This window comes from Limanda limanda, chromosome 9, assembly GCF_963576545.1.
Source record: "Limanda limanda chromosome 9, fLimLim1.1, whole genome shotgun sequence".
NCBI classification, from domain to species: domain Eukaryota; kingdom Metazoa; phylum Chordata; class Actinopteri; order Pleuronectiformes; family Pleuronectidae; genus Limanda; species Limanda limanda.
The window spans coordinates 28010070-28034051 of record NC_083644.1 but is presented as its reverse complement, the minus strand read 5'-3'; the positions used below and the strand labels follow the sequence as shown (position 1 = coordinate 28034051).

General features: G+C 38.7%; 1 protein-coding gene across 5 annotated transcripts in view; it reads left to right on the top strand.

Moving 5' to 3' along the window:
• Positions 1–23406, top strand: part of nfic (nuclear factor I/C) — a 36886-nt gene extending 13480 nt beyond the window's left edge. For 3 of the 5 annotated variants that reach the window (XM_061078752.1, XM_061078747.1, XM_061078749.1), the window contains exons 5-12: positions 4736–4810; positions 5525–5599; positions 5984–6116; positions 6920–7041; positions 8516–8629; positions 8773–8930; positions 9284–9461; positions 13071–23406. In XM_061078752.1, coding sequence (XP_060934735.1) covers positions 4736–4810; positions 5525–5599; positions 5984–6116; positions 6920–7041; positions 8516–8629; positions 8773–8930; positions 9284–9461; positions 13071–13195 — 980 coding nt within the window. In that variant the 3' untranslated portion in view covers positions 13196–23406. Of the gene's footprint in view, positions 1–4735; positions 4811–5524; positions 5600–5983; positions 6117–6919; positions 7042–8515; positions 8630–8772; positions 8931–9283; positions 9462–11830; positions 11920–13070 lie in introns of all 5 variants that reach the window. The other 2 variants (XM_061078748.1, XM_061078751.1) reach the window with 1 other exon arrangement.
• The last annotated feature ends 576 nt before the right edge of the window (positions 23407–23982 follow it).

Sequence of the window (23982 nt, the reverse complement as noted above, 5' to 3'; positions counted from 1 at the left end):
CAAGCTGAGTTCCTTATATATTATATATTTTAGCCTGAAGGGGGTGCAAGTACGAAGTTGATTCAATGATCATTTTGTAACAGTTTATTTTTTTTGGGATAAGAAAGTATTCTGTAGAATTTTACTGATGAAATTATGAAAATACGAGTAAACAAGATTAGCAAGGTTCAATATGGGCTGAAGTCGATGGAAAAACAGTTACCCAGGGTGAGGCAAATTGGGGCCGAAGTGCATCTTAGGAAACTATTTTTCAAAAAGCAAAAGTTTGTGGCAGTCTGGGACAGACTCTTGTGTTCATTCTTCAGACGGGCAGTTCAAAAACCAGTATGTCTCTTAGACAGGACTGACAAGGTGTTTTGGCATCAGTTTTGTGAGTTGTCTTGTCATCCATCTTTAAATGCAGTCATTGTTAGATTTCTTCCCCTGTGTTACTAGGTTGAACTAGCTTCATCCACAGAGATGAGTGTATGGGCAGTTTGTCTGTGCTTTCACCTCTATTACTTTTGAATAAGTCAGCAGTTTTACAGTACTGTGAATTATGCATAGGCTGTGTATGTACCTCGGTTGGTTGTTGAACAGACATCTTACCTGAACAAACTGATATATCACTTTTGCACACGTTCACAGTGTCCTCTGAAACTATTTTCTTAAAGGATATTTTATTTGACCTTTTTCTAGGAATCTGACATTTTTGTTCAACAGACAGTATTCACTTTAAAAAGGGATAATGTTGGCCAGCACTCAGTCCCATAGTTGTGTCAACGATGACAGCTTCCTGAGCACCTTAGATAATTCTACCTCTTCTTGCAGTGGGAGACAACCTTTGTATGTATCTTTCTCTCTTTCTCTCAAAGAGAGAACATGGCTTACAGCGTGGTCAACACCTACCACCACATTCTCCCTCTCACTGCGACTCTTTTTTCACACCGACCTGTCTTCCTTCATCCATCTGTCCCCTTCTGTCTATTTGCTTATTAAAACAGGACACCTGGGTAGGTTTTCAGATGAAATTGCAATCAGCTGTGTTTGAAATATAAATGCTCTGCAAAGATTTGAATGTATGTTGAACAGAAATGGACTGATTTCGATCATTCTGTTTTGAATGTGAGGAAAGAGCTTGGGGAGTTAGATTTGGAAAATGTGGTAATTGCATGCAGCAATGGAAAATGATTCACAGTTTGTGTGTTTCTCTGACTGTGTGTCAGTGTTAATTTTGGCAGCTATTTTTGATTTAGTCTTAGTCTTTTGACGAAAATGCATATTAGTTTTAGTCTAGTTTTAGTCATTTTTATCCTTCTTAGTTTTAGTCTAGTTTTAGTCGACGAAAACAAATTACATTTTAGTCTAGTTTTAGTCGACGAAAACAAATTGCATTTTAGTCTAGTTTTAGTCACATTTAATAGCCACATTAAACTCCTTATTTTCCCTTCTCAGGTCCAGGGACCCCCTGTGTTGTGTCTACAACTGCGTACTAGTCTAGCTTGCAGTACTTAGATTGTCCATTAGATGTCCCTCCTATAGGTCTATAGCAGGGGTCGGCAACCTTTACTATCAAAAGAGCCATTTTGCCCCCTCTTCCCCCAAATAAAATTTGTCTGGAGCCGCAAAACATATTTGATAACAAAGCTGATAAAATGTTATATAAAGTTATACTATACTAATCTGTAGATTATTGCATTTATGAAATTATAGAACAACAATAAAGAAAACTGTTGACATTTTATTTATTTTTACCTGTTACAACAAAGGAAAACACCAAATGCTTATGAAGAGGAGAAGAAATTAGACAGGCAAGTGTAGGCCTACTTTGAAATAAATTAAACGCAGAACTATGTAGGGTTATTTGAGTCATCCCCATATTTGTGGGAAATGTATGAAATAAGAAGTACCCTATTTTGAAATAAATAAAAACATATAGCTGCAGCCTATATATTTTAGTTGGCGTTGGCGAAATGTGAAAACAAAAAGTTAAAGCAGATCAGACCGGAAGAGGAAACTGAAGCTCGGTAGAAACCAACTGCAGCCTCTGCTCTGATCCAGAAGCTGCGGCGCTGATCTCAGCACAGCTGAGACCAGAGGAACTCTGTGTTTTCACTGTTTCCATAGTTAAGAAGCAACCGGTGAGTCAGTGACCGGCCTGCTTCATGTGAACGAGCTTTTATCTCACTGAGTCTCTCTGAGCGAGTGCGCGGGGGCGGAGCCGCGGGACCGGAGCACACACACGCACACGCACACACACACTCGCCGCTCCGGGTACTTCATGACGGCCTGATACGATTATGTTTTTAAAAATTGTTGTGAATGTTGTCAACCGCCAACATTTTCGTTTCGTCTCGTAAACGAAAATTAAAATAGATTTCGTCATAGTTTTTATTTTCAAAGATCCATTTCGTTACGTCTTCGTCTCGTCTTAGTCATGGGAAAAGGGGCGTTAACGATTATTTTTCGTTATCGTTATCGTCAACGAAATTAACACTGCTGTGTGTGAAGTTTTGACAATGTGACTTCAGTTTATAGTGCAATAGTGCTAGTCAGTCCTTCATTTGCATTTTCTATCCTGCATTTGGTTCTCATTAATATTGGATCTTATGTACTCTTCCCTACACCTGAGGAGAAATCTTTTACATTCTACACAGGACAGTATATCGAGATATTCCACCAATTAATGTGTCCAAGAGGGAGCAGCACTTTGTTGCCCAGATGGAGGCTGTGTGTTGAGAGTCAAAAGCTGCTTTCACACATGCACTGAAACCCTGCACGTTTCTAGAAATTACCTAGAGAATCTCTATGTGTGACTGCAAATGTTCAAATCAGCTGCATTAAATCCACAGCTCCATGGTACAAAGTCTTTGTAATGTCTGAGTGACTCAAACCAACCAACCACACAAGGCAGAATGCAAACACAATGGGATTACATCATGAGTATATTATTTGGCATAATCATTTTCCAGTTGTCAACTACATCCCTATTTTCACTCCTGGACTACACATTGTCCAGCCCTATAAAGGTTTTGACTGAGTGTTAGATGTAGCAGGATGTAGGAAATATAAGTCTTATTTGCACTAATGTGTTATATTTTTAAATTGAAATAAATGTACATGTGAAAAACTAATTTTAAATACACATATATGTAAATGGTAAATGTTTTTTGTATTTATATAGCGCTTTTCTAGTCTTTTATGACCACTCAGATCCCCAGTTTGACCCATCTTCATCCCGAGGTGTCCTTGGGCAAGATGCTGAACCCTGAATGGCCCCCATAGAATAACAAAGTGCTGCGAATAGATGCACTGTATGAATGTGTGTGTGAATGGGTGAATGTAAAACTGTACTGTAAAGCGCTTTGAGTGGTCATCAATACTAGAAAAGCGCTATTTAAATACAAAACCATTTACCATTACCACATGTAAAAACATGGCGACACACCAATTATGTATTCGTGGAGGCATGCTTTTGATTTGGTTCACATATCCTCAATAGACTTATTGCAGGGGACAAAACCAATCAAACTCGTAATCCATTCAATACATGAGTGAGTCAACATACTCATGACCTGTTACACCAATGTGATTGGCTACACCTGCATGACAAGTACAAAAAAAAGAACACATGGGAAATGTTCTATTTAAAATGCTCTGCCCTGTCCCTGCATCAGATGTGTGCATGGACAGAATCTGCAGGATATGAACACCAGACACTGTCAATGATTTATTCACCAGCTTTGTATTTTTCATTCCTAAGCTGCACTGTCTGCTCCTGCTCTGTGTCTGTTGCAGCTCCTTAACCATAGTCTGCTGCTTTTGACTGGTCTGCTGCTGTAGGTTTTACCCCACACTTTACACTTCTGATTAATTACATATAATGATTTACAAGATAATTTTTAACCTGACTAGCTAGCAGCTAGTAGTTTTCTTTGTTAAATTAAATTATTGGAACAACATAATCCTGGTAGCTTTATACAGATGAAATACAGTATATGCAAGCACAGGTTATAGAATGAGCAACATCTGTTCAGATGAGGAGCATCCAATCTGAGTCTTTTGTTGTTTGACTTGACATGTTGTTTATTTATTCATAATTATATTTTCCAAAAAGTTATTTTCTTAGGTGCAATCCTTGACTAGAAACAACAGGAAATTCACACAAAAAAACCTTTAGCCTAACGCTTAAGATGTATGTATCTTCATTGTGTGACATTGCCGTTCATTTGGTTTGCAAAGTTTTAACATAAAGTATAGAATAAATAATGATGTGATTCAGTTACACAAGAATGAGACAGCACTAATAAGTACTTTAAATACATAACAACCAGGTTTATGCTGAGTAAACCATCAAACCACCCTTTCAAATGGTCAATTGTAGAACTGTTCTAGTTGTAAGTTTATAACTATAGTTATCAGACAGCATGCTTGTCTTTTTTTGCACTGCAGGCAATGTTTTCTGGTTGTCCTACTCTAGTGATAGTGATATATCTCAGGAGAGCTGCGAGGTGATTTCTTCAAATTTGGTACAATCGTTAATTTGGACCTGAACAACTGATTAGAACTTGGTCGGTCGAGGGGGCCTTGCAACTCATCTTTTTTTCCTTGTGACTAAACGTAACATCCACAGTGCCTTATGGAAATGTCATATCTGGACTCAGTGATGAACTGACTGGATTTTGGTGATGATTGCATTTAGTTAAAATTGTCCTGATTTGTCTGTCTGTCTGTCTGTCTCTCTCTGTTTCTCCAGAGGCAGAGCAGAGCAGCAGTCCCAGTCGCACAGGAGTGGGCTCTGATCAGGAGGACAGCCGAACCACCACCATGGGTACTCTAAAGAAGGAAAATTAATTTATTTTTAAGTCTGTGTAACCTGGTCATGTAAGATGATGCACTTTGTCACAAATTGCTTTGTAATTTGTAAATCATCAAAGACATTCAAAACATCTAAAAGAGAAGACAGATTGTTCACAAACCAAGTAACACATCCACAAATAGTTTAATTTATGAGCAGTACTTCTTATCATTATCTGCCTGCCAGTTTTGTATCTTCTGCACTAGAAGCTCTAGTGATACTAAACAGTAATGCTGACACTGGACATCACTGATGAGTTCCACATGCTATCATTAGTGCTGTACTGGTTTCCTCTAAGGACCAATACACTTCTTTATATGAAAACATTTTGTCCAAAGGTGTTGTTTTGTGCATAATGTGCTAAACTCCTCTTCTGAGAGATTCTTGGCACAATTATAATGTTACTCAATGCAAAAAGAAAACCTAGTATTGAAATAATGGATAAAAAGAATAAACAAAGCAAACAGTGAAAGTAAACCATCAAAACCCACCACACTCTGACTAAAGATAATCCTTATTGCTTCACACATGGAAATTATGCCGTATATAAGCTCAGCTAAAAGCAGGAACCCCTTATATGTCGGAATCTATCTGATAATCTATGTTCATGTATTAACATGAACCAGCTGTCACTCCTCTAGACTATCGCACGCACACAAGTATCTTACTGCTGTTGTGTTTCTGCAGATGGTCCAGAGTTCCAGGAGAGTTTTGTGACATCAGGAGTTTTCAGTGTCACTGAGCTGGTCCAGGTGTCAAGAAGTAAGCCCCTTTGCATCAGATGACGCAGCAGACATAATTTGAAGGTTGAGTCTCAAATCCCAAAACCGAGGGGTGAAAAAAACAAACAAAAAACATGGTATTGTTAAGTAAAGCTACTGTATATAATTAATACAGACCTTTAAACAAATAAATGTTAAATAGTGTGATCTTAGCTGAGCTTTGCATGTTTCTTAGGTTTTGGTAGAACACATAGGAACTTTAATAATAATAAATTATTAATAATAATAACAACAACAACAATAATAATATTAAATCAAAACAAAAAACCTGCATATTTTGTCATGTCTTGTTTTTAGAGGCTTGACTACAGTTTTCAGCGTGCCCTAAATTCTTAACTTAATGTTTTCTCCCTTGTGTGTGCAGCTCCAGTGGTCACAGGAGTCGGACCTAGTTTCTCTGTGGGGGAGCTCCAGGGTCATCTGGCCTATGACCTCAACCAGTCTGTCAACCAGCCTGTTAGTGTCAGACGATCACTGGCCAGCACCTCATCCAGCGGGTAATCTCAAACACATGCATGCATGCAGGCGTGCACACCCGACCATATTTCATAAACTTTTAACTTCACAGCATTAGGAAGTTCACAACCTGTCTTGGTAATTGCTATTAACCTTAATTACAGCACTAAGCTTAACTTAGATTTTTTTAAACCATGAGCTTTTATTAAGCTAAACTCAAATCTAAACTCTGAAACTAAGTTCAGACACAAACAGACTTTGAAGGAATTCAAAGCAGCCAAAATGGCATAATCTGGCATAGAAGTCTGTGTTTGTCATTAAAGGACTAAAACCATAATGTATAAACTAGGGCTGTCAGACTTAACGCGTTAATGATGATTACTCACTCGTTCAGAGCGACACACACATTGAGACCAGAGCTCGTTCACGTTGAGCAGCCGGTCAGTGACTTTGTAGAAGAACAGTGAAACACAGAGTTTCTCTGGTCTCAGTTTCAAGTGTTTATTGTCATATGCACAACGGTTACATTAAGCAGTCGCTTGCAATGAAATGCTTGGGTCACAGGCTCTCTTATTGCAATGCTCACAATAATAGAAGCAGACAAAAAAATTAAGTGGTGTGACCACACATTTCTTAAAATGCCTGTTTAAAATCAAACAACCTAGGTTAATCAGTAGTGAAGATATATTTTTGGATATCCGTAGGCCTGACTTCACTGTTAACCCTCCTTGTAGTAGCTGCTGAATAACTTTTAGCCACTTACCCCCGCCTCCCAACAAACGTATTATTGGAAATGGTAAATAAATATAAACAAAACTGAACGTGTCTGTATATGTGTCTACAGGAGTAAGCGTCATAAGTCTGGCTCTATGGAGGAGGAGGCTGACAGTCCAGGAGGGGAGTATTACCACTCACCTTCCTCTCCTGCCAGCAGCTCCAGGAACTGGACTGATGACATGGAAGGAGGTAACAGAATACGCACAAGAACAGCAGTGTCAATCGTGCCCAGTGGAGACACAACTAGCATTATAACGTCAGCTTACTTGCAGCTTTTTTTACGCTGTGCTAAGCTCTTGAAAAGCAGTCTGATTAGTTATAGATTGTATTTATTTACTTACAGTCCCATTATCAAGGATCATACCAGTGGTTGACAGACCTGTATTATTCTACAATTGCATTATTCACAAATTATTTTGGGGAAAAAAAACAATGGAAATATTTCTGTGTAGCTTCTGTTATACATACTTAACATACAAAGTTAAGTAAAATATCTTAAATTATAGACACAGATTACAATTTAGTCACAATAGATGGATGAATACCACAGACTCCGTTCTCAGACAGTTTGCTTCAGTTGCTCTGGGTAACAGATGTTAGCCCTCACACTCTCAGATATGTCTCTCACAGCTCATATTAACCATGAAACAGTGATTAAATGTAGAAATCTGTCTACCAAACGTTTCAGCAATATCCAGCAGGTAACATATCCTTTACATACCACCATGGCATCTCCAAATACCGACTCACAACGACTAACAAACTGTAAATTCAAATTTGTCAAATGTTGTTTCAAATGAGTCACTGACTTCATACAGTATTAAATGCATACATAAAGTTCTGTGGGCAACAAAACAGTGAAACTATCTTTTTTTAAATATAAGCTCAGGTTATGGGGCCAATATTGTAGTTATATTATGTGCGTGTACGGAGACCTATGTAACTGTAGCTCAATCTCTGTGTGTATAATCAGATTTGTAAATGTGTAAAGGAATCTCCAAGTGCACTCTGAGATTTGTGAATGCGTAGGAATCTTTGTCACTTCTCTCATGCATTTTGTGAACAGTGAATTAGTTAATGCTTGTTTCATTAACAACAGCAATGTTTGATGAGTTTCAGTGTCATATTTTTCATTTTCTTTAAACAAAAACGCGAGAGCTAACTAGACTTGAGGTTGACTTATGACTTTGCTCTCGGCCTCGGAGCCACTTTCTAGCATTCCTATGTTTGGATGAGTGGATGTACTGTAAAGTTCCAAAACACTGCAAAATGCTGATGTCAGGGAGCAGAAGCATCACCACTTGAACATATCTCACATCTGTACTTGTCACTTCACAGAGAGTTTGGGGATTTTTTTCCACTAGGCCACTGTTCGCAATGAAGCACAATTCACACCTGACCGTGTAATGTGAAGTCATGAGTGACCTGCTTTCAACACATTTTGTCATGAAATAGTGTTGCTCTGCTGTTGTGGCTCAAATGATTTTGTTGTATTGCTATATAGCAAAGTACTATTTAAAAATTATGCAACAAAGTTTCAATTTCCTCCAATATTAATTGTTTTTGTTTGTTTTACCATTATATGCATTGTTGTTATGAATATTGTTGGTATAAAAGACAATTAAAACAATATTTTCAGCTACTGTATGTGTGGGTGTTCTAGGTCTATCTCCTCCAGTAAAGAAGGCAGAGCTGGACAGTCCCTCCCCCCAGGAAGACTCACCAAGACTGGGTTCCTTCACTCAGCACCATCGGCCAGTCATAGCGATTCACAGCGGTCAGTAACCCCCCCTCTCACACACACACACACACACACACACACACACACACACACACACACACACACACACGCACACACACATTACACACATACAGTAACATGTAATGTTCATTCTTGTTTCTTTCTCTGTCCCTGTCCAGGTCTGTCTCGGAGTATCCAACCCTCCTCATCTCTTCATTTCCCATCCTCCTCCTACTTTCCCCACGGAGCAATCCGCTACCCTCCTCACCTGGCACAGGACCCCCTAAAAGACCTAGTCACACTGGCCTGTGACCCTGCCAATCAAACCCCAGGCTCAGTAAGTACCAGAACTTCAAAAAGAGAAAAGGTCAGCTGAGTACATCACAGAGCTTCAAAGCCTGTTTTCTGTCTTCACTGCTACAGCTAGGGTTTCATGGAATTCAAAAAGCTCCCTCTTGTGATGCCTGCTAAAAGTTCTGTGCAACTTTCAGCACTGACTTAATCTTAATATCAGTGACCTTTTTGTTACACACTGGAGCTGCACTTTGAAATGAATGCAATGTATGTGCAACTGCTTTTGGCTCCTGTTCACACAAAAAACTAGCTTTAGTGGGGGGAAATTGCTTTTGAAAGCCATTTAGCTTCCGAGAGCAAATGTGAGTATGTAAGGTTGTTGGTTTGTTTTTCCAGCTGAACGGCAGCAGCCAGATCAAAGTGTCCGGTCACTACATCTCCTCTCAGATGTTAGCACCTCCTGGACCAGCACTGGCTCCTAACCCATCCTCCCTCCCCAGGCTGACCCTGCCTGCAGAGTCAAAGGCCACTACCACCTCCTCTGATGGGGGAGCCAACTCCCCAACATCACCCAGTAAGTGTTCTTAATGCTTATATTTACATAAGCTCATGATAGGTGTCAGAGTAGAATACGATATTTCATCATTCATAATCCTACAGATGTTTCTTTCCAAAAACAGAAAATGCTGGCATGTAATTGCAGCATTTCTTTCATGTGGGGGTGTTCCAGACTCACAATGGGCATATTATTATTATCATATATAGCTAAAGATTATAAGTTGTGTATTTCCTTGATCAATAAATCAATGAAAGGACCCAAGCTGTTCCTACTAGCTATTATTGTCTGTACATACACAGCTTGCTATACAGTAGGTTCCACTGTCTCCTCTTACTTAGTAGAATAAACTAGCTGTCATGTTCACACGCTATGAAGATAAAGCAACAAATTAGTGCTGCTACATCCTGGAATACGTTCTGGTGACGTGCCTGACAGTAAGTAATCCCTTTCATTATCACAGCCATACATTTAGTGCCAGATTCTTCAATTAACATCTAGGAAATGTTAAGCAACCTAATTATTATGAAGTTGACATTGACATGGGTGTTTATTCACCTCATGAGCAGCAAGTTATTACACAGTCAGCCTTTGCTCTGAGGTTCAGACTGACATCAGCACGTATGACCTTACTAAGTTTAAAATAAGAACAATGTGACCTCAGTTAATCCCCAATGCTATTATCGTATTTACAGTCTTGATTTACTGACTTACATTATAGTCCAGGCAAAGTTGCGTTTTCCGACCGACTAATTGTAAAATAATTTTTTTCAGCATAGATCATTTCTATGAGGTGTCCAGAACAACATACTAAAAGACCTAAGAAATCCTAGTTGAGGAAATATGTTTAATTCTCATCAATGTGTGCCAATAAGGCCCGGCAACAATACACCCCAAAAGGGATATTTTTTTCGTTTACTCCTATCAAAATAAAACTTTACACAATAAAAGTAACCATGAAACGTAACATTTTTTGTATTACAAGTTTCTTTGAAAATGAATTTGAATATGCAAATGAGCTATACACTAATCGACTATGCCCCAAATAGGCTTAATTTTTTCCTTTACTCCTACCACAATAAAACTTTACATAGTAAAAGTATTTATGAAAAGTAACTTTTTTTGTATTACAAGTTTCTTTTGAAATGAATTTGACAAGCACATGAGCTGGGTGTATTTTGGGCATATTCGATGAGTGTATAGCTCACTTGCATATTAAAATTAATTTTCAAAGAAACTTGTAATACAAAATATGTTACGTTTCATGGTAACTTTCATTGTGTAAAGTTTCATTTTGATAGGAGTAAATGAAAAAAATAGCCCTTTTGGGGTGTATTGTTGCCGGGCCTTATTGGCACACATTGATGAGAATTAAACATATTTCCTCAACTAGGATTTCTTAGGACTTTTAGTATGTTGTTCTGGACACCTCATAGAAATAATCTATGCTGAAAAAAATTCTTTTACAATTACTTCTATTTTTGGCTCCAAAATGGGTTGCTTTGCCTGGACTATTAGTAAAATGTCAAACAAACCTTATTGAATCAGAAAAAGAGGAAATGCGAAGTATCCTATACGTATAACTGAATCAACTGAAACGCAGCATACGTCAGTCATATTAAAATATTCAACAAAATGACTCATGATCACCTTTGTTTAAGTTGTGACAAACTTTAGGTTGGCACAGATACAGACAGAGAGAGAGTGTCAGCAGTTCAGTGGAGATGGTGTTATAGGTGGTGGAGGTGGTCTTATCTTATTACTCACTGTAACATTTGATCAAAAGACTGAAGAGTACAGCAGCGATGCAACGATATTGTGAGTTCACCAGCAAATTATGAAAATTAGGATTTTTTTCACATTATGAGACCATGAGATGTATGTTTTCAGTCCTGTATATTTGAAGGGTTCTGGTTTCCTTCTCCCTGAAAATGAGCAGAGGGCTTAGACCTGTTGGTTTTGAACTGCTCCATACATAAATGGTGGTTACTGTTGTGTTCTGGAAGACATCCTAATATGTTGTGATATCACAACTACATAACTAGACACTATCAAAAGCACTGTAATGAACGAACAGATGCAGAACTTGTGATAACGAATACAAATTATGTTTCGTCAAGTTTCTGCAGTAGAAATTTGTTTATTGTACCAGTCGTGTGAAATATATGTTAAACACTTCCACACCTGGAATACCTGGTCAGGTTTATTTGGTAGAAAATGAAACAACTATCATAGACACAGAGAGTAAAGATAAATGTGTCAATATGAGTTCAGATCATTGCGAGTTAGATCAGTCAGCAGAAATCAGTGATTCAGGAAGAAGACTTTGATGCTCGATGTGCCTTGAGACATAACAAGACTTATGTTGTTAACACAAACACCCTCAGCATACTCAGCCCCCGGGACCCCCCCTGCCAGCCGCTCCTCCTTTGTTGGAGTCACCCCTCGAGACCCAGGTGGACTCTACCAGGCCCAGGTCAGTATGGTTTATATGACACTGTCAAGTTGAGTTTGGAGAGGATTGGAGTTCCCACCTCATCATAATTTATAAGATAAATAATGTTTGGTTTCTGGAGCTCAAAGACTTGATTATTATACAACAGCAAACAAATTAAGTTGCATATGAAATATTGCCCTCTCCCTTTGTGCTGAACTAAATATTATTGTTCCTCATGCATCCTCTTTAGACTTTGTAATCTGCTCTTTCATCCATGTTTCTTTCCTCTCCAAAAAGTTTCCGATCTCACCCGTGGGAGAGTATGTTGTCTCTTTTACTGTCTGTGTCCTAAATGCTAAATCTGATGAATAAAATCTAAAAACTTTGTGACAATAAAACATCAGTTGCCACCGGCTCAAATTTGATCGTACATGGTGAAGGTGGGAGGCAGAAACATATGTGCTGATAAAGAGTAGCGCTGGGCCTCGAGTTAAGTTTGGATTGTGCCGTTGCTGCTGCATTGCAGTTCCACTGCCCCAGAAACAGCTCCATTAATACTGAGTCAGGACTCCTCTCTCTCTGTCTCTGTGTGCTTCCACAGTTTGTCACAACAAAACACATTTGGACTAGTAAGGGATATTTTATTGTGATGGGAATCTGAGTAAGGTTTCAGAGAAGCAATGTTTGCAGGTCTGCTACATGTCACACTCAATCTGTGTCTGTTCAATTTCAGTTTCAGTGCAATGAATCTTGAAGTAAATGCTTTACAAGCATTGACATGTAATCAACTTGTATCATTCATCATCACACTGGCATTTTGTATTTGTTCACTAGTCCCATCTGCAGTGTTCTGACAAATGTCTGGTGTGGTCAGTATGTTTTCTGGTAAATTCTGTCAACTTGTATAACTTTTATATGATACCCCCCTCAAAAGGTTAAAAGCTTTCGCTGAAATGTCCAGACAGTCAAATGACTTCAACTTCAAATCGTTATTTTGATTTATTTTATTAAAGTGATCTGATAAGTGGCTATTTAAATTATTACGGTATTTTTAGACATGCTAGACATAGAATAATCCAGATTTGTCTTGTTCTTTTGTGTGAGAGAAAAGCAGGTTGAGTTCATACATTTACCATACAAGCCAACTTTTTTCACTTAAGTATTTCATTATGTGTTTGTCTCTGTTCCAGTCATGGTATCTGGGCAACTGAGGGACCTCTGGAGGACGGCTGATTGTCATGGTGGTACTGTCCTGGAGGAAAACAAACAATGTTGTCAAGACATTGCCAAAGGAAAGATATATTCAGCTTTGTAGAAAGATATAACATGTGGTCTTACATATATGTAAATATACAGTGAAATATATTTACATATGTGTACGTACCCAGAAGAGACAGCCTGGATGAAGGGAGTATGCTGCTCTCACTCAGCCGTTTTGCAGTCCCAGAATGTACTATGCTCTAAGACACTAAATGGTTCACACAAATGGCAACTGAGGTGAGTTGTGACTTTCTAGAGAAAGCAGTGGATTGATGCAGATGTCTGGTTGGTACATATGAACTGTCGACCAGAACCAGGTCTCAACACACCAGATCCTGAAAAGCCTATAACCTAACCGTGTCCCCAGGATGAGGCCCGTTTCCCTGGGATGGATGTCAGCCCTCGACCCTTCACCCTGGTTCTCTACACTGAGTCCAGTGTAAGGCTCTAACCTGGGACAGACATAGACATTATCCCCCCTCAACACCCAGAATGCCCCCTCCGCTGCAGGTGCTGCTTATAATATATGCAAATAAGCCTCCCTTATTTTTTGAAACAAATAGCAAGAGAGATCCTGCTGTCAATATATAAAGTTTCTTTGCACTTTTTGATATGTTATTGATGCGTCTGAAGAAAATTTTGAGCTGAAACAGCGCAGCTTTTTTCTCTCTTCCCACCAAAAGACAGAGGCTTTTTTTTTATTGACAATCATCAGGCTGAGACCATTAAGTTGCTTTGCGAGGCTTTTGCGAGGCTCATGTTTTTAAGACTGATTGTGCTTTTCTATCAGAAAACAATGAGTTATAGTGGAATATAAGAGCTATATCCATGCATCCTCAAACACATCACACAATGCTACAGCTGGACACCAATATAGAGTCATCAGTAACACTGGGCCTTTAAAGGACAGAGGCCCAGTGTCTTGGGCAGAGGGCGTCTTTTGACATGAATTTCCTGCTGCTTCCTACCTTTCAAATGCTGATCATTTTGACATGACAGTACTTATCCAAGCGGCCAAAGGCACAATGATTGGAGGACACATGCACCTGCCTGAAGAGAACGGCTCAGCAGAACTGAGAAATGACAAAGACAAGACTAAAACCAGGATCATGTGGCTGCACAGCCAGCTTTAACCTGGCTGCAGAACTCAAAGTGTTTGAAGCTGTAGCACATGGTGTGTGGGTGTGTGTGTGTGTGTGTGTCAGTATTTGAATATGGATCCTGAAGTTCCACACTCATCCCTGCTCTGTTTTCAGGAGTTAAAGATTTTGTTTGTGTCTCACAGAACACCCTGACAGGTTTTGTAGTTGTGTGTTGGTAAAGTAGAAGGAGATTTACAATTGCGTTAAAAATTCCCATTTTGAGAAAAAGTGTGATGTGGCCTGTTGTCAAGCTGTGTGTAGTCATGACAAGTCATGTGTATACTGGTCTGAACTGAGCACAAAGTCTGGCTGTCACTTTGTCCAGCTCTAGAATGACTGGTGACCAAAACAGTGTCGCTAAGCCCTGACCCGACCTGAACAATGTGTGGTGGAACAGTAGCCATAGGGTTTGGGCTGGGCTGGAGTTCAGGCATGAACAAAAAGACATGTTAGCCACAGTGCTAGGTTTGGTTTCAGGTCAAACCTTGATGGTTAACCAATTGCAACAAGGAACTAAAGAGTGTGTAGGTCCTGGTTTTCTGAGCGCATAATGCTTTAAAGAGGCAAAGCAATATTATTTTATAGATGTTTTCTCAGATTCATTTAGTCTTTAATCCTTTCATGGCTGAAAATTAAGCACTTAATAGAACACAAACATTATTCTCTGTCTGCATTGATGGTGGCATCTCAAAAACACTACTTCAAAGAGGTAGTAAAGAGCAAGATGTCAGTTTAAGGTAAGGGAACAAATTAATATCCCAAATAGATTTTTGAAATATGTCACTATTGATATTTGTATGTAAAATTGAATGCAGACTCCAAACACAATAGTAGTAGAACACCATGGCATTTAGCTATTTCGTACATCATGTCTTTGTAGAAGAAATTTAATTCTGAATATGATTTTTTTATAATTGATGCCATATTTTAATTTCTGAGGCTTTGCAACTATAAAGCAGTTTATTTAACTTTGTTACCTGGGGATGTATTAAGTTTAAGGACTTGTGTTTCTGTGTTGAGGTGTGATTCGATTGAATGCCAAGCACATTTTTTCCACATATTATTTACACTAATATGACTGCTGGTGTGGTTCTGCAGGCTGCGTTCCCCAGTTCAAACAGTAGGAGAAGATTAAAAACATAACTCTTCCACTTGTGAATCAGCAGTGGTTTGCCTGTTGAATGGCATTGCTGTGATCTCAAAAGTGTCTTCCATCTGCCTGGAAGGATAAAATATTCTCCAACCAAAGCTTAAACATGACACTTCTGACCACTGCGGTGAACCTGATGTGCATCCAGTGAAGAGGAGGAAGAGAGCAGTGAGTTGTGAGGTCAGTAGAGTCATTAGATTTGCTCTCATCATTCTGGGCAGAAATGAGATACTTGTGTGATCACAAAAACACTTTTTAAGATGCAGCCAGCTAAACACAGTAAACTTTTCCCCTGAGTAACATTCAGAGTCTATGGTCTGTGCTATCTCAACAGCCAGTGTGCATGCTGTTGAGACCATCACAGCTCCATACGAGTGCCAGTGTGTGACCCGGGGGCTCATCAGGAATTCTCTTTTTTTCTTGAGGAGACACAGTTCTAACTTAAACAGAGGTGTCTCCATAGATTTTGCTGCCTAGAATTTGTATATTTTTCATTTTTATGTATCTGCTCAAATTTGCTTGGCATTCAATCTGAACATGTGTCTGCGTCTTTTCCTTTCCCAGGGTTTTGGGTTAAAGTTGACAATGGTCAGTGCCTACTAGGGGTTAGGAGTTTATAAGGAAGGTGCTGATAGGAGCTGTGGCAGGGCAAGGTTTAAGGTATGGTTATAGCTGGCTTAGATGTATACTGCATGGTGCTGCCCTGGTCGCTGTGCTGACCTGAAGAATGCATGGCTCAAACTAATGATACCTCTCCCTCTCAATCCTGCTCTGTCTCCTTGTCCCCTTCCTGGAAGGGTTATCTATTTCTTTGAATTTTAATAATTACCCTGTTGTTAAACTTCTATTTTGCACGATATATATATATCATACATCATGAAACCCATTATGTGCCTTGCCTTTAGTTAAAGAACAATAATACATTATTGAAAAATTATCATACTTTTCATGGTACATCTGGTAGCACATAAAATAAAAAAAAAGCTGCATGTGTGAGTGCTTGACATTAATCAATGTAGCAGGTAGACAGTTGTAGGCTTCACAATGGCTGAGAAACAGACTTGAGTCTCAGCTCAGTGAAAGCAGAGGTTGGGATAACACGTATCCTCTCCTACCATTCAAGACAGTAACTTTTTACAGTGTGGCATTTTGGGAAATACATGTCTGATAAAGTATTCAGAGTGCCAATGTCTCTTTCTACTGGAGACACAGTGTGGACATATTTAGCAGCGCTTTTTGCTAAGTTGAGCTAAACACATCACAACCCTTACCTAGTTACTCAAGGTCCATTTACCAAAAATATTTATAGCTTTAAACAATCTTCATGTGGGGAGATCTAGAGCCCTATTCTACTTCCAGGATGCCACTGCATCAGGAGTTCTGGTCCACTGATCCAAACACCTGTTATCATTTGAACGTGTATTCAACTAAACCATCTCCACGACAGCTGAGCAAACCAAGAAAACTGACAAAACTGTCTCTGAGGTAAAGAATGAACTGGCCACTTCCGGGGTAAAGCTCAATAAGAATTTAAATCCCAAAATGCTGCACTGTTCCTTTGAGGGTTCACTTTTTCATTCACAACTTTTGCCATAACCAGGTGCTGATTTCACTCATAGAGCTGATCTGGTTCAGTGGCCCTGCTCCTATAAACTTGTGCTGTCTTTTTGATAGTTCTTTGTGGACTGAGCTAAATTGACACTGACATCACCCACATTAGTATTAAGAATGAACTTGATGTGTGTCATCCCAAAGTGTTGGATCTGAAAATGGCACTTTACAGAAGCAACAAACATTGGTTTTGAAAGTAAAGTCTGGTTGTAGGACCTGCCTAAATGTTCACAATACAAGCAAAAGCCATTTTCAGAGACTTTGCTCAGTTCTGTCTACGTTTTGTTTTAATAATAAGTCTCAAATACATAGAAACACATTTCATAGTATTTATTGCAGGGGAAAGTCTTAAATATATTGTGAATATTTTGTCAGGAATTTAGCCAATGTGGCCAAGCCACTAAATCTAGTCGAATGGCAACATGTGAAACATGTTAAGATTCAGACTTCAAGGCTCTGCAGCTCTATGATTGACCATTAGAACACCGTCCATTTGTCTGTATGATGACTTCTACCATGTGACTAATCACGTAACAAGATACTACAAGAGGAAATTAATGATTTTGAGTTTTATATGGATGCATGCACTTAACACTATTCTTACTCTACTTGGCTTTTATTTTATTTTTAAGTATTTCTTGAGTTGTTATCTTCATGTTGCTTGTAGCTTTATAGTTTAAACACAGCAGTGTGTATAAAACATATGTACAACATAGACACATAAAAAAGATGTACAGAATGTTTGTTTGTTTGTCATGTTTTTGCTTTTTGTTTCAGCTGTCTTAAGATAATGGCCAAGCCAGTAAATATGGGACCCATGAAATGGGTGGGGCTGATAGTAAAGTTTATGAGGGATGAATGATGCTAGGTGAAAAGTAAAAGTGAGGATGAAGTAGAGTGCACTGAAAGAGTGCGTAACTCTGCCAAGGCTGCACAGTCCTCTAACTATGTTGCTTTCATAACAGACAGTGTTGAGACATCTGTGACTGGATCTGAGCCCAGTCTATACTCATCTCATAAGGATTGGCAACATTTTTGGATATAAATCCTGACCTGCAATGTTGGAGCTTCATTTGGAAATTAATTAATTTTGCACACTGAGTTATGACCAATTGAGCGTTTCTATTTGGAAATTCTGCAGAATCTGCAGTTCATGTGAAGAGTTGAACAAAGTTTAGCTTAATTGTTGGAAACAGTACAGCATATCAAAGAGCAAATGAATTACCCAGATTTGTATCGGAAATTAACTCAATTTTGTATTTATATCTTTGATATTTGGTGAGAATGGAATGAAATGTGGGATTGCTAAGAAGGGTTTTACCAAATATTTTAAATATGGCTGGTTCAGAAGTGAAGATGAGAGGCTTTAAATATTCCAAAATATAGACACAATCCGAAATTTGATAAAAATTGGACCTGAACAACCCAAAAAGAAAAATAACCGTATCCTATGGTCTAGGATCAGGTCATGGATATTCTGTCAGCAATAATGACTTAAAGTGAAAGGTTCTTTAAAATTGCCCACATGATTGAAATATTTCTCCAGATTTGTATCAGAAATGAACTAAATTTTATATCTTTTCAGATAATGTTGTTGAATTCTGCTGAGTAGAGCAGGGTTAAAAACAGAAGCTGCTTGGCAAAGGCAATCATTCCCAGCTTAATGAAGAGCTACAGCAGCTTGGTCTGTTTCACTGAGCTGCGATGCTTCTGTGGTCAGGTGCTGGTTGCCTATTGACAAATACACTACAATAAATGAAAGGGAGAATTTCTGGGCTCACATACAGAAAAAAGATGTCACTTTGTAAAAAACAAAGTGAAGTCTCTAGTTCGGTCACTCCAGGTAAGATTTAAGGGGGTTGACACATAACACCAAAACTGGTTCAATATTTGTCCAATTCAATACAAAATCAAATCTATTTCTGAAAAGTCCATACCTTTTCAGTTAATCACCCCCTTAATCTGCATCATCAATCACTGGATCTTTCCCCATGAACTAGGAACCTTTGCAGGAACTCTGTGTTGATTAAGTTGTATTAAGTATTTACCCCTCCTATTTCCCTGTTGGGTGTAAATTGCAGCACAGAACATTTCTGATAGTTGATGTAGTGTGGCACAAATTCTGCATGTTTGTCATTTTATATGGATTCATTGTTGTATAGTCTTTTGCAATACCGCCACCTACTGGACTATTTTTGTAGCCATCGTTTCTTCAAAAGTCAGCAGGCTTATTCGCCCAATCATTTGAGGCATAAAGGTGTAAACACTGGCAACTAGCAGTCCAAAGGAACCTTTTATTTCCTTGGTGATGTGGTGGATTAAAGAGTTGATGAGTGGCTTTGAGCTTGTGTCTCCTCCAGATGATGACCAAGATTACTATGCATATTGTACTATGGGATTCTTATTACAGTTTGCTTTTTTCTACCAGAGACTAAGATAAAAAAACTGATTTAGAAACTGTCACCTGAAAAGAGGATGTATACAGTTATTTACAATTGGAGGCAGTGAGTTCAGTCATATTTCTGATGGATGGCTCCTGATTGTCTGTGTTGAAGCAGCCCCCTTAATGTTCTGTTTTTTTCCATGTTTTCTCGATAGATGACTAGTAATCTGGATGTACATAGAAATCCAAACAGACTCCTGATATAACAACAGCCAGCCAAGTGGAAGACTGATCCACTGGTCTCATTGTGTATGGGGAGTCCAGACTCAGCTGAAAATGTTTTAAGAATGGGCTGTGTGTTTCTCTGCACCAAAAGGATTCAAAAAATACTTTTAACCATTATAAGTACAATAACACCACTAAGCACGCACTTGTGTGTCCAGGCCTATGTAGTAAGGGGTAAATAGCGCGTGGCTCTCAGTAACCATAGCACTTTCTCTGCTCTGTTCAAGTAAGAAAGCAGGTCAACATCATACAAACAGAAAAACAACCAAAATGATCGAAACAAGCAGTGCCTGTCATTTTAGTGCTGGTTTCATTTGACTCATTTTGTATGCTGGGCTTTGCAGCACTTTTTCTATTCAAATGGTTTTGTGACACACTTCAGCTTAATGGATGGTGCTTAGTATTAACAACATCCCAGTCCAGGCCAGCATATAGTCAATGGGCTGGGCTGGACCTGAGGTGACAAGCCATAAAACAAACTGAGGAGTTAAAATCATGGATCTTCATGGTTGTAGATTGAAAATTACAAATGCAGCAAAAAATAAGGTGATCTTACTTTACAAAAAAGTAAAAAAAAAGTGTGAATAGTTACCAAAGACGGAATAATGAACAACTTAAAGCTAATTGATGAATATTTAACAAGGGTTTTGTGAACAGCCTTGAGGTGTCAGCAGTAGTGATCCTAGGTCTTAATAATGTGTTTTGTATCTGCCTAACTCCGTGCACTGACATCCGAACAGGTCACAGTTGGCACAGATTTGTGGAATAAAAAGAATGATGGCTGGATTCCATTTGGCTGCTTCAGACTGGCTCCCTCTCATAACTTGGTGCCATTAGGAGCCATTAGTTAGTGGTTTGGAAAGCTGATGACAGAGAGCACACTTTTTTTCTTGTATTCATTCAAGGTATGCTGCCGTGTCCTCATTGTGACACAAATCTGCTTTGTTCTTCAATCCTTGTGGCGGAAGCTTGAGGGACATTGTAGTTATCTGATCTCTGTATCGTCATTTGTTCGCTGAATCTATTTCCATTTCACTAAACCTTTTTTGAATTTCAACGTGTCTCCTGGATGCAAACTCCCTTAATGTCAATGTAACTAGCAAACTTCTAGTTTTCTCATCATAACAAAGTCATGATATTTACTGTGAGAAGACCTGTTGCTCATGAAGGCTAATTCAGGTGCTAGATTGGACGTGGCATATAACTATTCATTACCATAACCACAGCAATGGTAGTAATGTATTATGATTCAATGTTACTGACATTTTACTTGGAATTTATCATTACCCCATCAACATTATTATCATTCAACAGTACTTGTAGGTTTTTGATGAACAACTTTCATTGAACAAGTAGGCGGGGACTGGATCTTAAGTTATCTTCCAAATTCCAGGCGCCACAGTAAGTATACTGAGTCTCACTCTTTTTACAGTTCTCACTATTTTATTACATGTAGGATGTGACATATTGCGTAAATATTTGCAGTGAACAGTTGAAGCATTAGAGCAGAAAGATGACTGAGATTATCCAAGCTTGTATTTCGAATGGTGCATTGAAGAAAACCGTATCAGTCAGTTGTGTTTTATTTCTGCACAATGACCTTAATTTTCAATTTCCATCCATCATTAACAAATAGATAATAATATCCATCAAGCAACAAGTTAACAGAATCCCCCACATCAGTTGATGGACACGCAGAAGATGCAGTGTTTCGTTATTTAGCCTTTTCTGTATCATTTCAGCAACAAATCGTCATGTACTGGTTCATTAACACATCTGACACTATTTTATAATCAATTTCACAATTTTGTATTTATTTGGGAGCCATTAGTGGTCTTTCTATTCATAAGGACTTTCCAAATGCCATACAAGTTGGGAACTACTAGTAGATGTTCTGTATACCTTAGAGTTAAGTGTTACTACCACATTTATTTTGCCTAAATCCTGACCCAGTGGGCCCTGTGGATTTATCAGGGGTTTCCGGCATGAACAAAGTAACCACTGGATCCTCTTAATTGGCTGTGAGGGGGAAGCAATGCTTGAAGATGCAAAGTGTGTATGATTGAAGTTTTGTCTTGGTGGCAGGTTGAAAAATCTAAATTCATTGTAAGTCAGTCAAGATGAAAGTATGTTGTCACAGATCTTTTCAATTTGTTGACTACATGCTGACTACGACGTTGTAATTATTACTATGGCAGATTTTGGTCTCACAGTAAGTTCCCTCTAGATGTTTCTTGCTCTGTGGTACAAACTAAGTGCTGTTCTGACCAATGGTAGCAGAGGATTATCAAAGTAACTGTGATTGGCAGGCTCACGTAAGTAATGTTAGCAACTGCGGTGGATCAAGTCTAGCTGAAGGCGGTGTGAGGTCTGCTGGATAACTTCAGAATATAGTTTTGGGGAGATTTTAGGGAGACGTTGTCATAGAGGGCTGTTTTCTATGAACTATTAATATGACTCTACACTCTTTGCTATTGCAGATGTTGCCTGAAAATCTTCTAACTCCAGTTTATGTTTCTTTTTGCTGTTTCTTACTTGAATTGCAACAGATACATTTTTTAATTGCTATTGAAACCCTTTCTGTAATTCAGACTCACAGCAGCTGGAAAACGTTTCTTAGTTACTGTAAAATCAGATTTTGTACAGATGCAAGTTTTCCTGTAACAACGATGCAATATGGATTCTTCTCTGTATCTGTGGGTATGTTGCTTCTGCACACTGTTTACTCTGCGTGCTGAAGACAGTTTGTAATGAGCGAAAGAGGAACATTTTGATGCAGTCTCATATTTTAATTTTTTCTTTTCAGATATTATAGTCAAGGTCTGCTTTGCTTGCTTCCAGATATATATCCCTTACATCAGAGAGAGCATAGGCATGAACAGCTTTCATCAGTTATTGCATGACTGCAATCCACACAGACCACAGTCCTTTTCACATGATAGTGTACATCAGGCCATTGTATAATCAATTTAGAATCTTCACACATAATGACATTCAATACCTGAGCACAGCAATACATGTTGGAGCTGAAGCAGAATGGTGTCCCCTCTCATGACTCTATCATGTTTCGTATTAAGACACCTCAGTGTGCATTATCATATGTTGATGGATGGACGAATGGATGGATGAATGGAGTCATGTAACAATGCACATGTGTCCAACATAAGAATATAATGGTAATCAATGGAAGACCCGTTGTGACTCTCTCCAAACTGGGAGAGTGGTGGCAGTATTCTTGGCCTGAGGTACTCACTGTGGAAAGGGCTGCTGATCTGGACTGATGTAGTTTGTAGCAGCTTTACTTGAGCTTTAGGTACTTCTTTTCCTTCGGATGTTTTTCAGCTGGAGCAGATATCAAAAGTCCACATTTATTTGCATGATGTAAACTGTTCCTAAAAGAAAACATTCAGACAGGTACAGGAAATGATGTCAACACTGTGTCACATTTATAACTGAATTCACAGTTTGACAGTTGTCTGCTCAAGGTTGGACTTTAATTGAGTGACAGCTGCCTGAACCAGTGTTCCTGATCTAATGTTGTTCATCTGCTGTGGGGGATATTAACATCTTTGATAATATGTCATTATAACCATATTTAGCCCATGCTATCAGCAGACACTGATGAAGTCATTACTGGAAATGAGTATGTTTCCCTATGCAAAAATATACCATTAATAAAACAAACTATACCACAACTGAACCTGTTTATTTTTGTAACTCTTGAAACTTGGCATCTGCTGATGACACTGTGGACTCAAATGTCTCAATGCTGCATTAATTCACACACATACAAAATCATTTGTGCTCACACACTCCTGGTACATCCTAGGGGCAATTTGGGGCTCAGTGTCTTGCCCAAGGACACATTCAGAATGAATGAATGAAGGCCCTGTTTCCAAGTGACGTCACAGAGAAAAAGAATTAGGAGACAAGCAACATCCCAAGGTCAGTGCAGAGAACTGTGACTGCAACCCCTGCAGTCCACCAGAGAGCCAGCCCTGTGAAGCTGGGTGGCTTGTACAGCTGTGTAGTGAGCAGCATTTAAGTTTATGTTTCGCCATTTTCTTCACTCTTTGTTGTTCAACCATGCATTATTATTTTAATTATTATTTATTATTGCATTAAAGTTCAATTTCCTCTTTCTCATCTTCCTAAATGGAATACATGTTGGGACCTATAGTGTTGGACTTCAATTTAATTCCAGTTAATTCCTGGTGGCGGGAGTTGGCCTTGTCAGTAAGGACGAACACATAGTGTTTAACTGTGTATCT